The sequence below is a fragment of the Thunnus thynnus genome, chromosome 11 (assembly GCF_963924715.1).
Source record: "Thunnus thynnus chromosome 11, fThuThy2.1, whole genome shotgun sequence".
In the NCBI taxonomy this organism is placed as follows: Eukaryota; Metazoa; Chordata; class Actinopteri; order Scombriformes; family Scombridae; genus Thunnus; species Thunnus thynnus.
The window spans coordinates 30,520,320-30,535,829 of NC_089527.1; the positions used below are offsets into that span (position 1 = coordinate 30,520,320).

A 15,510-nucleotide genomic window follows, 5' to 3' on the forward strand; every position below is an offset into this window, starting at 1 on the left:
AGGACAAGAGGCATGGTCCACCCTCAGGTCACCAGTTTGTCACAGGGCTAATGTTGCTTCTGCATATCAGGATTTCATTTTATTTACACTTCTGGATTTAGATATTTCCTTTTTAATGCTGTTAATGCAGCATGGCAAGCATTGCAAAACCACTGCAAATACTCAACTGGTGAGAATATGATGGTTTACCAGCACCCTGAAGTTGTCTCCCAAAGCAGAGATGAACTCAGAGGTAGTCTTCAGTCACACTATAGGTCATAGTGAAGAGACTAGTCCAGTTGCAGTGTCAAAGAGAAAAAACATAGCCTAAAGAAACTTCATCAATAACAAACAAAAAATAAAGAACACTGATTAAGACATCACAGTGCTAAATAAAGTTGATGACCAATTATCTCTGGGAAGTGCAGTGCAGAAACACCTCAGCAGTCAGCGTGAATCAGCAGAGATGTTAAAATGCAAAAATAGAAGACAGTAATTTAGCAGATTACCCCTTTAAAGATGATTTGACAGACTGTTGTGATGTTTCTTGCAGGCTGGTGCGTGAGGTGATGGGAGTGAACGTGAACATGAGAGTGGGCATCCACAGCGGCAGGGTGCACTGTGGGGTTCTGGGACTCAGGAAGTGGCAGTTTGACGTCTGGTCCAATGACGTCACACTAGCCAATCAGATGGAGGCCGGGGGCAAAGCTGGGTATGTTCAGTTCTAATAAACTTCAACATTTTGCTAAAACTGGATGAGCTGCCTAGTATGTTATAGACATTTTTATGGTTGTGTTTTTGTGTTCTCATTGCAGACGTATCCATATCACCAAGGCCACTCTGAATTATCTGAATGGTGACTATGATGTGGAGCCGGGAGCAGGGGGAGAAAGAAATCCCTACCTAAAGAAGAACAACATAGAAACCTACCTCATTGTGGGATGCAGTCAGAAACGGGTACGGGTAGTCCTCACTATTGTCCACAATGCAGAGTCACTTTTCTATCTATAGTGTGCTCATAAACAGATAAACCATATTTAGGTTTTTGTTTAAAGTTGCATTAATCAACTTTTGGCCACTAGGGGGCAGAATAATTACAAAATAAGCTGACAGAAAGACGCAGTCAACATATTTGCCTTTTAAAGTTGTGCAGGCTAATATGTTAGCAAGTAATGGTTATTTACACATCCAGCAATGCAAACCTTGATGCTGTTTTCTCATATGAATTCTGTACAATGTCTGGAGTTGCTCTTTCACACATGTAGCACACAACAGGAGATTGTCTGTGTCAGACGCGTTTTCACCTACTGGAATACTCTGTTTAGTTTAGGCGAGGGGGGGTGCCTGGGTAGAGCGTTCAGGAGGCCGGACATGATGTAAAAAGTACACTGCAGTTCATAATTTGGTCATAAACAACCAAGTCTCTTGCCGTTCCTTGAATTTGTCTGATGATTTCGGTGTCGGCCCTTACTGACAGAAGTTCCTGAATCTTGTTAGACATTTTTGTTGGTGTCTTCATGTAAATGACCCTTCCTCTTCACCCTCAGATATTTGTTTTCTTTCGGTTTTGTGCCAGTCGCATGATAGAAATATCATCAACACGCCCACTCACATGCTGTGAATTCTCCAGAAAATTCACTGCTCTATTCACATATGGGAACAAATCGGACATTATATGGACTTTGTACAAGGGAGCTGGCAGGGTAAAGTCCATTTAATGTCTGGTCCAACTGATTCGGACATTTGCCTTCTCACATACAGCTCCTCTGGGTGATATCTGGATAACTTCAGGGTTGCAGTGCATGTATGAAAGGGGCTTTTGTCTGTAGTTTCATCACTTATTGTTTCTTAATTATTTGGGGATTCATTTTAGGGATTCATCTGCAGCTTAAACAGCAACTTTTGCATTTTTCCCTCCTTTTTTTCCCTTCAATTTTTGTTAGTGAAAGCATTTTTGGAGCTGTCCTCATTCCCATAGGGCCCAGTGTAAAAGTAGTCAAAAATGTGCTGAAAAGCATCCACTGGCAGCAGGGAATATGACAACTTTAATGATTGGTAACATAAAATCTGGGAAACATTGAACCACTGCTACAAGATGTTTGTATTTTTGGTAACGAATCATTAAACTGAAAACACTGAGCGTTAACTATTTTACATACAGTACATGTGGAGCTGCAATAGCTAGTTGACAGTACTTCTAATGTAATGAATATTATTATTTTGAAGCCAAGAGCTGACGGTACGTGTCTATTAAGGCTTGAAACAGCACAATGTAACTTTCCAAAAATATACTGAGACCTTCTTTGTGTGGATGTTGAATTATTCTGAATCTAAGAACTTGACATTTTTGATGCATCATTATAACCAAAGCTATAGTGCTGTTACTGATAGAGCTATATTTTAAGATACACACGGCCAGTACATATTGCACATATGATTGCTTATAAACGGGTATTCTGTCCCATGTGAACTGTGTTTCAGAGAGGAATGAGTTTGTCTCCGCTTCACTGCATGAGCCCCAGTGTGTTTATGACTGGACTGCTTTTATCAGCTGTCTCTGTCCTCCAGCAGTATCACAAGCTGTGACTATAGATAGCATGTCATGTGAAGTGGTATCCTCCTCTCATTTTGCTGCTCATGCTGTGAGACAGAGGAAAGATTGTACGGTCCAATTATTTTAGTTAGCTTCCAAATTTTTATTTTTAAAGAATACATCCTAGAGCAAGTATGCCGTTCTAATCTCAGATCTGCAAGAAATAAAACAGTTCAAGATACTATCACTGGAAACCATCTTTGAAAGCAACACAGTTGCAGCTGCTGGGTATTCCATGTTTTTCTGCTTCTGTGTGGGTTTTGGCCGTTTCTGTTTTATCATGTTGTGTTGCCAGGGAATAAAGCTAATTGTTGAGGCAAAACCTCAGGAACAGGCTAGTTAGATGTCAAGTGTGAACAACAAAGTAAAATCATTAAGATCTTCAGGAACGCTTCTTAAAGATCCAGACATGTTTTAAAACATAAAAAATACTCCTCTTTGAACAATATGTCCCTGACATGGGTTTTCCACAAAAAAAGTTTCATTACCAAGTTAGAAATTCTTCAAATTTAAAATTACTCCTTCTCCTTCAATGAAAATGATACATATCTATGAATATACAGATATTGTTCATTTAAAAAATTTAACTGCTGAACGCAAGATGTTTCTTACTTCACTGAAAAGTCCGTGTATGTGCATTGGGGGTTTGTAAGTTGCATACTAGACCACGATTGGCTCCAAATTACCTGTGATGTCACAAATCAGGCTCATAGATACACGTCTTAAACTTAGATTTAAAGTGCTCTCATAGAAACTTTCCACTTAGAGCAGATGAATGTGAAAACAGCCGTCTAGTGTCAAACTCTGCAAATATATCATTCTGCACAGTGAAGCTTAAACATCCAACTGAAGTAATAAGAAATACACATTTTTGTGTGGAGTTATAATGTGAAGCCGCTGCGACTCTGCTGTGGGAAATCCATTTGCAAGCCATTTGCACTTTTGCATTCAAATTTGCGCATGATACGACACAACCACCTGCCTTTGGAAAATTTGAGATTGGGATGAAAACTGTACATCAGCTGTTGTCATAAACACAAGAACATTACATAAATAACAGAGAAGAGGGGTGGCATAACTCACCCATTTTCCATATACTGCACAGTATCTTAGTTTGTCATTTGTTTCTGTCATATTAAAGGGTCAGTTCACCCATATTACTAAAAAAACTGTCTTACCTTTCCTTCTTACCTATAGTGATGTGATATTTCTGGTTTTACTTGCCCAGATTTTAAGATATTAAAATTTGGTGTTGCTCAAATGTCCATTGTTTCTCTCTAAAAATAATGTTCTGGTTTATCCAGCGATCCTGTTGTGAACACTTTTCATTGGAACTACTTCCTACTGAAGAAATAGTCCCAATGAAAATTATTCACAGTGATGTCTGTGGATTGTACAGAGGTGTTGTTTCTACAAATACACCTTGTTGTTGAGTTTTTTTCAAATGTAAATTTCTCATGCTTTCATGAATACAAACAGAATGCCTTTCACCACCAATATATTGAGGTTATTTCTTTTGCATGGGCTCCCTTTGTGCACAGGACTATAAAGGCAGAATTGTTACATTAACAATTTTAAAGCTGGAGTGCAGGACTTTTACATATAAATGAACATCCATTACATTCAAGCCCTTGCCAAACGAGTTCACACAATGCTGATTAAGCCTGTCACCGCCAGATAAATCTCTCTGTATTTTGCAGTATACCACAGTTTTTAAATCTGGTGTCTGTGGTGACTTTCCCAAACTGGCGCACCGATAGTGATGCGTTTCACGTCAACCAGCAATGATTGGTTTGTGACTATCGACTGGGACGGACTGTCCTCAGTGCACCCCAACCAAGTTGTGTCGCCAGGGCGGGGACTGGCTCACGTAAAAAGCATCAGGTGTCTGCAGTGATGACGTTGACAGCAATTGTGTAATTACTCTCACTGCCAGAAGGGGGAGACAAAAGTTCCGTATGGCAGGTTTAAGTACAAAAAAAAACCAAACAAGCATCAAAACAAACATTAAAACATACAAAACTGAAACTTAAATAAAAGAAAACTGTTTTCAAAAGGCACTGAACCAGCAATACATACATTTAAATATAAGAATAGGTGGTAAGAGCTTAATGTCTTTTCCTTAAAGATCTGCAGATTTAACCATCAAATAGGTGCAGTCAGTGGCAGATTCAGCCAAAGAAATCAGGTGATCTAACTTTAAATCCTCTTGAGGATAAAAGAAACTTTTAATTGCTTTTTCATTGCCTGGTTTCAAAGGTGGGAACCTTCAGAACAAGCTCATTCTGAGGTCTAGTGACATTGCACTGTGATACAAAACGTCTAATGTCTTAAGTTTTTTGTTAGTCCATCAACAGGTAATGAGTAATTCTCTGTTCTGTATCTTCTTCTCTTACAGAAAGAGGAAAAGGCGATGATAGCCAAAATGAACCGACAGAGGACGAATTCTGTCACCCACAACAGCGGCCACTGGACTGACCGTCCGTTCTACAATCATCTGGGCGGCAACCAGATCTCCAAGGAGATGAAGAGGATGGTGAGAAAAATTTAAAAAGTGGTCATTCTTATTAGAAAAGTGTCCTGACCTTTTGCTTTGTAGCATTGCTATTATGCATGTCAATGCTAATAGAGTGCAACAACCAGGTATCTCTCCTGGCAATATCTCATCTCAGCTCTCATTTGGTGATGAAGCCAACACATTTTTAATACCCATGATACTTTGATCTTCAGCCCTGATAAGCAGCGGTGATGGCCCTTCATGGCACACTCCACCTCTCACCACACCTCACCTTGGCTCTGAGAGGCTCTCTGGGGCACTCAGGGAGACAACAGCAATATGCAGGCGGCCGTGATGAAGCGAGTACCACAGCAAATTGTCGGTCTACAGCTATCTGAACAGCAAAAAAAAAAAAAAAAGAGAGAGAGAAAGACTCCCATCCTCCAAACTGGGCTGAATTTGATTTGGAGGAAAAACTTGAAATGTAGGAGCAGCAGAGTGATGAGACCGTATGGAGATTGATTTTTATTTACATACCGTTGCTCTCCCTGCTGAGCTGACCCTGTGCACAATGACTCACTCAGTGAATGGATGCACCCACACCTGACACACAACACACACACACACATACACACTCAAAGGATTGCTTCTTGTTTGTCCTCATGTTATCAGTCCACCCACCTCTCTCACTGTATCTATTATAGGGAAGAAGATGACAAAACTCTGGCTGCATGCAAATTTTTCTCTGAAGTTTCACATTTGCTGTGGAACACACACACACTTCATCTCCTAATTACAAAAAAAAATCTGAGTTGTGTTTATAGCAGCCTACAGACCCCCCTGGTGGTCACATAGTAGAAAATTAAAAGATTGAATAGGAAGTCTGTGCACAAGGATTAAATAGTTTTAAAGTAATGTAATTTGTTATTCAGTCTTATCAGATTAGTATAACTGTTTTATCAGGTTACTCGATATGAGAAAACAGATCATTTTAAGGTATAATGTCTTGTCTTCATCAGGGTTATCAGGGTTTGAAGACTTGAAAATTTTCACATAAAGCCAACACTGGAGATGTGCAGTTTGAAAGATGTGGGCATTTACCAGAGAGGGATATTGCTATCAAGTTGCAGCATGGGGAATGTAGGCTCCGGTGTTTTTCAAGCTTAACTCGACCCTCGGGACTATATATCAAGATATCCTCTGGTGCATCAATATTGATCTTTAAAAAAAAAAAAAAGTCTCTTTGGATTGATGTTTTGCAAACTTTATACCTAACAGTTTAAATCAGGATTTTTCTTTCACATCTTTTGTAAAGATCCGCAGGGGGGCTAAGAATATTTTTTAGTTGGTTATTTCTTTTTGGTGCTATTGTGAATTTGTAAGGGCTTTTCCTGATGCCATTGGTTGTTTGTTATGCCAGATGTACCTTGTTGACTAGTCAGTCTGTGTATTACTGCCACATACGTGAGGTCTAACAGTTACCACGCTGAGGAAGACCTCGGCCCAAAATGTCCATGCATTAAAAAATATTTTCTGCATAAGTCATGATGTGCAGACTTTACCGTTTTGAAGTCCTATCACCCCTGCATGACATTTAATAGAAGAAGTGAGTCGAGCATTTATCTTTATATTTATATATTTATTATAATGTCTCTTGCAAGTTCCCCAACCTTATGGAAGTGCATTTCTAAACCACTGGAATGCTCCTGTAATGAGAAATATAGTGAGAATAATTGTTTGTTATTGAGGGATGAGCTTACAATTTTTGATGATACTGTATTTAGATTTTGTTCCTACAGGAGGCATAACAATGTCTAAAATAACCACTGTGTAAGTCCTGTTTGATTGTTAATGCATTAATTATAGAGAATAAAGTACAGGCCTGTAGAGGAATTTTGACAAATAACAAAAAGTATTTTCACTAGTTGTATGACAATTTATTGCTGCATTACATGTTTAATTGATTATTTTTTATATTTGTATTTGACCCCCAAGGGGCTCCACAGCAGGTGGTTAGCTTGATCACTAATAGCCACTGTGAATTAAATAGACAAAAAAAGAGCTTACTGAAACTCCAACCACATCAACATTAAATCTTAGGAAAAAGACAACAAAATGGTGCCAGGCTGAAAAAGTAGAAACACCACAGCTCAGACTGGTCAGCATTAAAGACAAAAAGAGGTTTATCTCCCGGCTTTCTGGATGACTACATTCAATTACTGGTTCTGACACCATGTCAGCGGCTTCTGTGTTTTTTCTTCGTTTGATGAGTTTGTCGCTAGAGTGTGTTCTTTATTCCTTGACTCAAAGAGCTCTTTCAAAGTTTGCAGAAACTGTAACACTTTTGACATCAACTTTATTTTGCTATAGCTCAGCCTTTCTGTTTCCTCCCCCTGCCTATCACTCTCTCTCTTTCTCTATCTCTGTACCGCTCATTAATCACCCGGCAAGCACCAGAGATAAAACAAGTTGTGCAGACAGAGTCGTAGAGAGTGAGGAGTCAAAGATGCACAGAGGGCATGAGAGAGAATATAGATACAAATGGGAAGGAGGGTTACGGATGTATATTCTCTCTTGTTCTTCCATCCAGAGACAGATGGAGCTGAGCAGACAACTGTAATATGTTGAGAACATGAGAGGAAAGACTGGAACAAGCAGGATTTACAATGTTTAGTTTTTACCTTCTGCTTTTTCATGTTGCAGTCTTTGCATATTGAGGCCAGCTGCACTACTTGTGCTTCCTCAGCAGTGACATTACTGTGTTTATTCATGAGAGGGAGCTAGAGAGACGTGTTAGCTCACTTCATTGTCATACCTTACATAGATGTGGATACATTACTGAACGTGCCTACTGTTCATTTAAATACAGTCAAATTAGTAAAGCTTTTTATTTTGGAAACTCAAACCTGCCTCTCAGACTTTCTTTGATGCTTTCCTATAATATTGCTGCTGTAGCATTTAGTAAAATGTGAGTGTTGGTGAATCTACTGTGGCAGGAAGCTTTGGACAGACGTCAGACAGCCTCTCTTCAGCCACAGTGTGAACTAAATACTAAATACTGAAGTTCAGCTGCAGTTTTTGAACCAACAGCAGCAGCAAACCTGCAAATGTCTTTTTCAGTCTGAGGGTTTTGCTCCTATCTCAGAGGAGTGGATGATTACTATGTGCAGTACGCCGCTTTCCTGTTATCTACTTTACACCGTAATGAAAAATATCATCGACACTCTTATGACACTGCTACCTCTTGTGAGACAGATGCGAAGAGGAGACGAGAATGTTACAGAAAATAAGTGAACCTCATTGTCTCCGTCTCTGCGCGTTCCCACCTTTCATCTCTTCCTTCTTTTACTTTTTCTCACCTAATCTGACCTCAGAAAATCCAAAAAAAATCACTTACTTCTTATTATAATTACTTGTTGACCACAGCTTGCTCTTTCATTTTTCAGCAGGCATCTGCTTGACTTTTTTTCTGCTCAGTGAACTTTTTTCTTTATACCTGCTGTTTCATTTCATTTTCTTTGGCTCAAATGAGTCACTGTCAACAGGCCTCCAAGTGCTGTTATTTTCAAAGTTATAAAGCCAATGTGAACTTTTATAATTAATGTTAAACTGAACAAACTGATGCACACTCAGATAGATGGATGACTGGGTGACTCGAGTGCCTTAGTTATAAGTATTTCATTTACAATGATATAAAAGAGAAAAACAAATTCTTCACATCTGAGAAGTTGGACAAAAAGAACAGTATTTTTCCTTGATAAATGACTCAAAGGATTAAAAAGATTTTGAAATATATTATCTGTCAATCACCAGATAGATCTCAACATTTGATTTGTTTTGTTTATGGGATAATGTGGGATAAAGTAATGTAGAGAGGCCACTGATAAAGTTCCCAGATGTTGCAGTAATTTTCAGCTAATTGTCTTTTTTGCTTTTTCTCTTCTCTTTTCTGTCTTGCAGGGCTTTGAAGACCCCAAGGACAAGTGAGTAGTTACTGAACCTCAATAGCATTGTGTCTTCCCTCTCATCCCTCTCTGTCTTGTGTCTGTTTGTCTGTGTTCCATGGCACTGTTGATGAAAATCAGTGAAGTTAATGACTTTCACTCACAGTTTGAGTCACAGGACATTGCTGTGATCTCTAAGGATGTACTGTAAAGCCTGTCTGACACCGTTTCAGGTTAAAGATCCATCTACAGTACTAAAATACATCTGAGAATTAGCTTTGTTTCCACACTGTTGACAAAAGACCAGCATTAGTAGTGGTCATGAAATATTATGAGACTTTATGTTGCTGCTGTTTATGGCTGATGTAAATACCCGTTAGACATTTACCACTTTGCTTACAAGCAGAAACAAAGCACAGATTGTAAATTTAATGCATTGTGTACCTGATTACTGAGCACCTAGAGGATGCAGCAGCTTTTAAAGGAGCAGCTTTCTTGGACCTCACTAATGCTTTTGTGGCTGAATGGGAGCAAATTTCTGCAGCCAGGTTCCAACATCTGGTAGATAGCCTTCCTACATAGAAGATTGAAGATTTTTACAGCAGCATATAAATACCCACAAACAAGGACACAAACAATCACATAAGGACGTAATACTTAGCCGTGCACATACTTTTGGCCATGTTGTGTTCATCGATGCAGGACTAGGGAAATACAGGCAGTACACAAAATAACTTAATGAAAAAGGACTTTTAAGTAATGAAATCACTGTTGTGAATAGGAATCCTTTTAGTCTAGTGGTCTTGTGTAACCATGATTGTTTTCACTGTAAAAAGAAAACTCACTATTGCAACACAGCTAAAGTGGCTCATATAAGCTTTTTACTGTCTGGTTTGTATCATAGGAAGTTTCTTTGTCATTTGTTGATATGATTTTGAGATTGTTCATGATTTGTCCTCTTTGGAATCCTATCAGTTGTCTCACATTGCTATGGAAACCCAGATATAAACGTCTTGATGGCCTGGCAGGCTTTATACCCGATAAATGCCGCTAATAGGCATTTAACCTTATGTGACCAACCTTTGGAACAGTGTTGTAACTGTGACGAATGTTCTTCAGTCTTTTTTTTCAGAAAGTGTCCTCATTTTGTCACAATTCATGGATGATGTCGTCTTTTGAGGTCTACCACTGTCAGATAGATATTCATAATGTGGTGCAATGACGACTGTCTCAGCTACAATCTATAAAAGACAGGGAGGGGATGTTTAAGCCACAGGCTGTCAGTGATCAAAGCACTGCAGTCATTTCTTAAGAAGTGGTCGTCCTCCTCTCCTCCCATGCTGTTCTGTATCTGTGAGTTCATTCTGACATCACACAGAGCCGGAGCGTCCATGCTGACAGCTTCTGCTCCAGGCTACACCACAGATCATACTTCTTATGCAGACCGACATATTTTTTGAAGTGGAGAGGAAGAACATGCTGTGTTTTTATCATGCTCTGCTAGAAGGTATCACTTGATATGATATCACAGCTTAGTTTGGAAATCTGGCTGAGTGGTCTGGTGAATTCAGAGGCTTGTTGCAGTGAGCAGTCACATATTTTTAGTCCATTTATGAGGACTCTGAAAATCATCTCTGACCCTGAAGGTGAAGCATACCCTGAATGAAGGCATTTCAGGGGTGAAAAATGCCTCTTAGACTGCTACAAAAATTCTTCTATGCCACTATATTAAGGCCTTAAATGACAAGGATTGAGACTCAATTTAAGGACATCTCTATTGTGGATTGGACTCTATTGTGGATTGGATTGAAGTAATTCCTCCATTTTTTCTCCTTACTTTGTCTTACTAAAAGAACGTTTTGTATTGTAACATCTCTGTCTTATAAAGTCACTTCATTAACAATCTCTCTGTAGAACTCTTATTAGGGCACGAGCACAAAAGTGTGAGGAACCTTTTGTTTTTGTTAAGATTATTATTATTCCCCTACGCCATTGCATTTCTGAAGGACTTGGGATGCTTGAAAACTCACAAATATTGGCACACACATCAGAACTGGGGAAAATTGCAAAGTTCTGTAGTGACTGGGCTCGGGTGTGGCCAGTAGGCTCGATAGCACCCCCAAATACAGGGCCATGTTGAGATAAGGTTGCTTGGATGTTAATGAAATTTGGTGGGATCATTGCTCTCATCATTCTGGACATAATACATACTTTAAAAAAAAAAAAAAAAAGTTTTTTGCTGGACAGGAAGTCAGCCATTTTGGATTTCGTGCATCAGTTTTCATTTTACAAACACATTTGTGGCCTTTAGGATGCACAAAAACTCATGAAACTTAGCACCTATGTTTGAGCTAGTATTTCGATTAGTATCACAATTGGGCTTGGGTGTGGCACCTTGGCTCTACTGCACCCTTTAATTACTTTAAGCATTTTTCAGGTGCTAGCGGTGCTCGAAAACTCACAAACCTTTGCACATGCATTAGAAGTGGTGAAACTTCATATCTGATATGGGTCTCAGGTTTGGGTGTGGCAAAATGGCTCGAGGACACCCTCTAGACAATTCCAAAGTCAAAGCCCCCACCTTTAAATTTGACGTATATGTACATGATTTGGTAGGCAGATGTAACATCTCCAGACTTTAAAAAAATCCTCTTGGAGTCATACTCTAAGTCCAACAGGAAGTCAGCCATTTTGAATCTACTGTGCATTTGCAAAGTGAAGCCATAGACATAGACGTTGTACTTTAACGAACTCCAAGAGATTTAACCCAAGCAACTTCAAATTTGGTAGGTGACATCTAAAGACCTTTACAATCCTAAATTGTGAAGCTTTTTAGTTTTAATGGAACACTCTTGGCGTGACATGACACTGACCAAAGTTAAACACTGTGACAAAATGGAGATTGAACAGACCTCCTTCGCCATTTCTGTCCAAAAACTAAATTAAAGCCTGAACTAAAAGCATAAATGAACCAGGAGAAAGGACCAATAACTCAACACATGGACAGAAAACCCCTTTTCTCATCTCCCAAGACCGGAGTCATAAACTCTAACTCACATTCCTGGGTGACGTTCATGGAGTCTCTCTGCAAATCTGAGCCAAATCTGAATTGGTGTGAATTAAATGTCTAATCATTATGTATATCAAATCATGTTGTTTCTTATAAAAAATCATAAATAATGGTATAATTTTGATTACTATGCTATAATCTATTGAGGAGATATTAATTTCTGATTTTGTTACATTTTTTATTACTGGCCCCATTGACAAGGTTAGATCTTCAAATTTAATTTTTTTAATGGTAAGAATGAATTAATGTTTATATGGTTACTATGCAATGGTACTTTAAAATCACCTAAATGTTTACGTTTTATTTAAATAAGTAGTTGTATTGAATGAAGTTCTCTGAAGTAATAGGAATGTTAGACATAATGTGTGAAGAATTTCAGGTTAATAGTCACATTGAATGTTTTATATTATGAAGTAAGAGTTATGTTGAATTTATATTTGAAATTATGTCTCTGAAAGTTTAATCTAATCACATAATTGTTGCTTTAAACTTTTATTTCACTACTAGATGTATAGATGGTTTGAGAAGGTTGAATCAATGAAGGTTGAACATTAGGAGAAGCATTAATGTGAATGTGTATGTTAGGAAGGATTGACTTATTATGAAATGAATGTATAATGCTGAACTGTTCTTCTGAATGGTTTTACAATATGTGGCTCAGGAGGTAGAGCGGGTCGTCCACTAATCGGGAGATTGGTGGTTTGTTCCCCGGCTCCTCCAGTCCACATGTCAAAGTGTCCTTGGGCAAGATACTGAACCCAAAAATGCTCCCAACGGCTGCACCAGCAGTGTGTGAATGTGTGTGTGAATGTGCATGAGATTAGATCCTGATGATCAGGTTGGCACCTTGCATGGCAGCCTCTGCCATCAGTGTATGAATGTGTGTGTATGGATGAATGTTGACATGTAGTGTAAAAGCACTTTGAGTGGTCAGGAGACTAGAAGTGTGCTATATAAGTGCAGTCCATTTATATTGTTTACAATGTGACATGAAGTATTCAGACATAGTGACTCTGAAGTGTGAAATTTGCATTTAAAACTCAAAATTTAATTCCCCAGTGTAAAATAATTTACCATCTCAAGTCAAAATCAGCCACACCTGAATAGTCCCCAAAACAGAGAAAATGAATATTCGTCAACAATCCGGTGCGAAATCATTTAAAACACAAAACTCCGCCCCTTTTGACCAAAATTATAAATAGAAAGTTTGACTGAGTCTATAGAAACACATGAGCTAAGCCACAATGCCTCTAAGACATCTCTTTTCTTTCTTTTTGACCAAGTAAGCGTGTATTTTAGTCTTTTATCGAAACAAGTTCAGCTTGTTTTTGTTAATTTGTAACATTAAGTCTCATGTTTCCATGAATAGTATTTGCTTTTGAAATCACGTCAGCTCTCAGAGTTTATCTGCTACTGAATAAGATTTGAGTGTAGTCAACTTAAACTTTTTTCAGCTTTAAACTAAGATTACAAGAAGTCAGCGAAAGCCTGAATCCTAAACTCAAACTGAAACATCGCTTTGAAGGAGATAGCGACGCTTAAACTGGATCTGGGCCAGCTTGCTGAGAGCAGTACAGCCCAAACTGGGGGTTAAGCTGAGAGAAAGACTCTTTCACAGAGCAGCCTGAAACATGGCTTGACTCCTCTTCACCGATGGTTCAACACCACTGCACCGCAAAGACTACAGATCTACAACACGGCCCGAGCCAGGCCGCACTGCTCAACACTGCAGTTAACTACAGCTAAACTAAGACAAACCCAGACCTGCTGAGACGACACCAACCACAACGAAACGCCTCAATAATAAGGCATAACATGGCTTTGTGATCAAGGGTTGATGTCGATTAACATTTGAGGGTTTAATGTTTCCTACAGACATTAAAGATGACCCTTTAGGAGGTGGAGCCCATTATACAAGGTTTCACATTAATAAATGCCTTATATTCCTATGCATTGCTGTCTTTTTTTAAAACAACCACTTGCATCAAAGTTGAACATTTTCATTTTTTTCTACCTTTAAGACCCATCTAACATATATCAAGTTCTCACCTCATCACATGCATTTACTCTGTGTGCTGTTGTATTCATTCACCCTCTTTTCACTTTTTTCTCATCAAGGACGTGGCATTTTTGAGGACGAAAAAACGGCAGCAGCCTTAGACAATCGTATAATCACTGTGATCTCAGTAGCATGACATCTCAATCAGCTGATTAGCGCCTGTCACAAAGGCCGGAGAATTTCAATCAATTTAAATGACACTTTGCAGATTTGGTGATTAGTCCAAGATGAACCTGCTTATCAGTGTCTTTTGTGATTGAAGAGTGTGGCGGTCTTTTAGGTCAAGTGCCCTTTTTTTACTTTGCATATGATTAGCTAAATGTCACTGCACCTCAGGGTAGGTTGTTCAGGTGACCATACGATAATTATAGATTTCTGTTTCTTTTGCAGTTGTTCCCACTCATTAGATGCTCGGTTGCAGGTGTTCAGAGTTCTCCTTAGAAAACAGACATTGTAGTCAAAAAAGTTAAGCTACAGCAGAGACTGAAGAGCCTTTCCAGTCGTCCTGACATATAAATGTCACCTGGTCTCATCTTGTCTTATTCAGGCATTTCATATTCAGAAACACGCAGGAAAACCTAAACCCAGAGGACGAGGTGGATGAGTTCCTGGGCCGGGCCATTGATGCACGCAGCATCGACCGTCTGCGCTCTGAACACGTCAAGAGGTTCCTGCTCACCTTCAGAGAGCCTGACCTGGAGAAAAAGGTTAGGATGTGCACACACACACATAACGACACACACTGCCAATATAGCAGCAAGTAATTGGCCATGACAAGCAATCTATCTTGTGCAGAAAAAGCTCTCCCCTGCTCTCTCTCTTCTGTCCCTTGAGGAGGTCAGTCAAAGCAAAGTGTAACATAGAGAGGGAGGAACTGGGGTTTGACTGGAGACGGCTACCAAAGGAAAGAAGAGGAAGTAAACTGCTTCAGACGGACAGGTTAAGAAGAAAAGGTTAGAGTGTGGGGAAAAGAGTTAAAATCTGTTTTTTTAAGTTTGGATCACTCTCTCTGCCGTGGTAAAAGTGTTAGGAGGTGAAGACTTAGAGCAGATCAGAAAGACTTTTTGTGAGTCTCCAGTTTGCTTTGGGTGAGATCATCTCTGCCTCTCTGTCCTGCGTCCTTTAGATCCTCAGTTTGATCGGCCTAGACGGGGCAGTAACGGTTTTGAGACTCAGCCACCAGTCCTTATCTGATAGTTATCAGTAGTCCAAGTATCACGTCTATCAAAGTAGTCAAAGTACTCTTGAAAAAAGAAAAGCAGCTTTGTGTTAAGCTCTGTGACAGTGTTTTTTTTTTTTCTTTCAGTGGGTTTTTAGAGCTCCTTTTGTTTTTAGCTTTTTAAGACTTTTTCTCAACCCATAAAGTAG

The 15,510-nt window shown here is 39.1% G+C and overlaps 1 protein-coding gene across 2 annotated transcripts in view; it reads left to right on the forward strand.

Annotated features, from left to right (window-relative positions):
- Window positions 1-15,510, forward strand: part of adcy5 (adenylate cyclase 5) — a 94,523-nt gene that overhangs the window by 64,838 nt on the left and 14,175 nt on the right. For both annotated transcript variants that reach the window (XR_010930690.1, XM_067604426.1), the window contains exons 6-10: window positions 533-691; window positions 795-936; window positions 4,971-5,108; window positions 9,030-9,052; window positions 14,690-14,849. Coding sequence is in view for 1 of the 2 variants with exons in the window: in XM_067604426.1 (XP_067460527.1) it covers window positions 533-691; window positions 795-936; window positions 4,971-5,108; window positions 9,030-9,052; window positions 14,690-14,849 (622 nt within the window). In the remaining variant the exon portion in view is untranslated. The remainder of the gene's footprint in view (window positions 1-532; window positions 692-794; window positions 937-4,970; window positions 5,109-9,029; window positions 9,053-14,689; window positions 14,850-15,510) is intronic.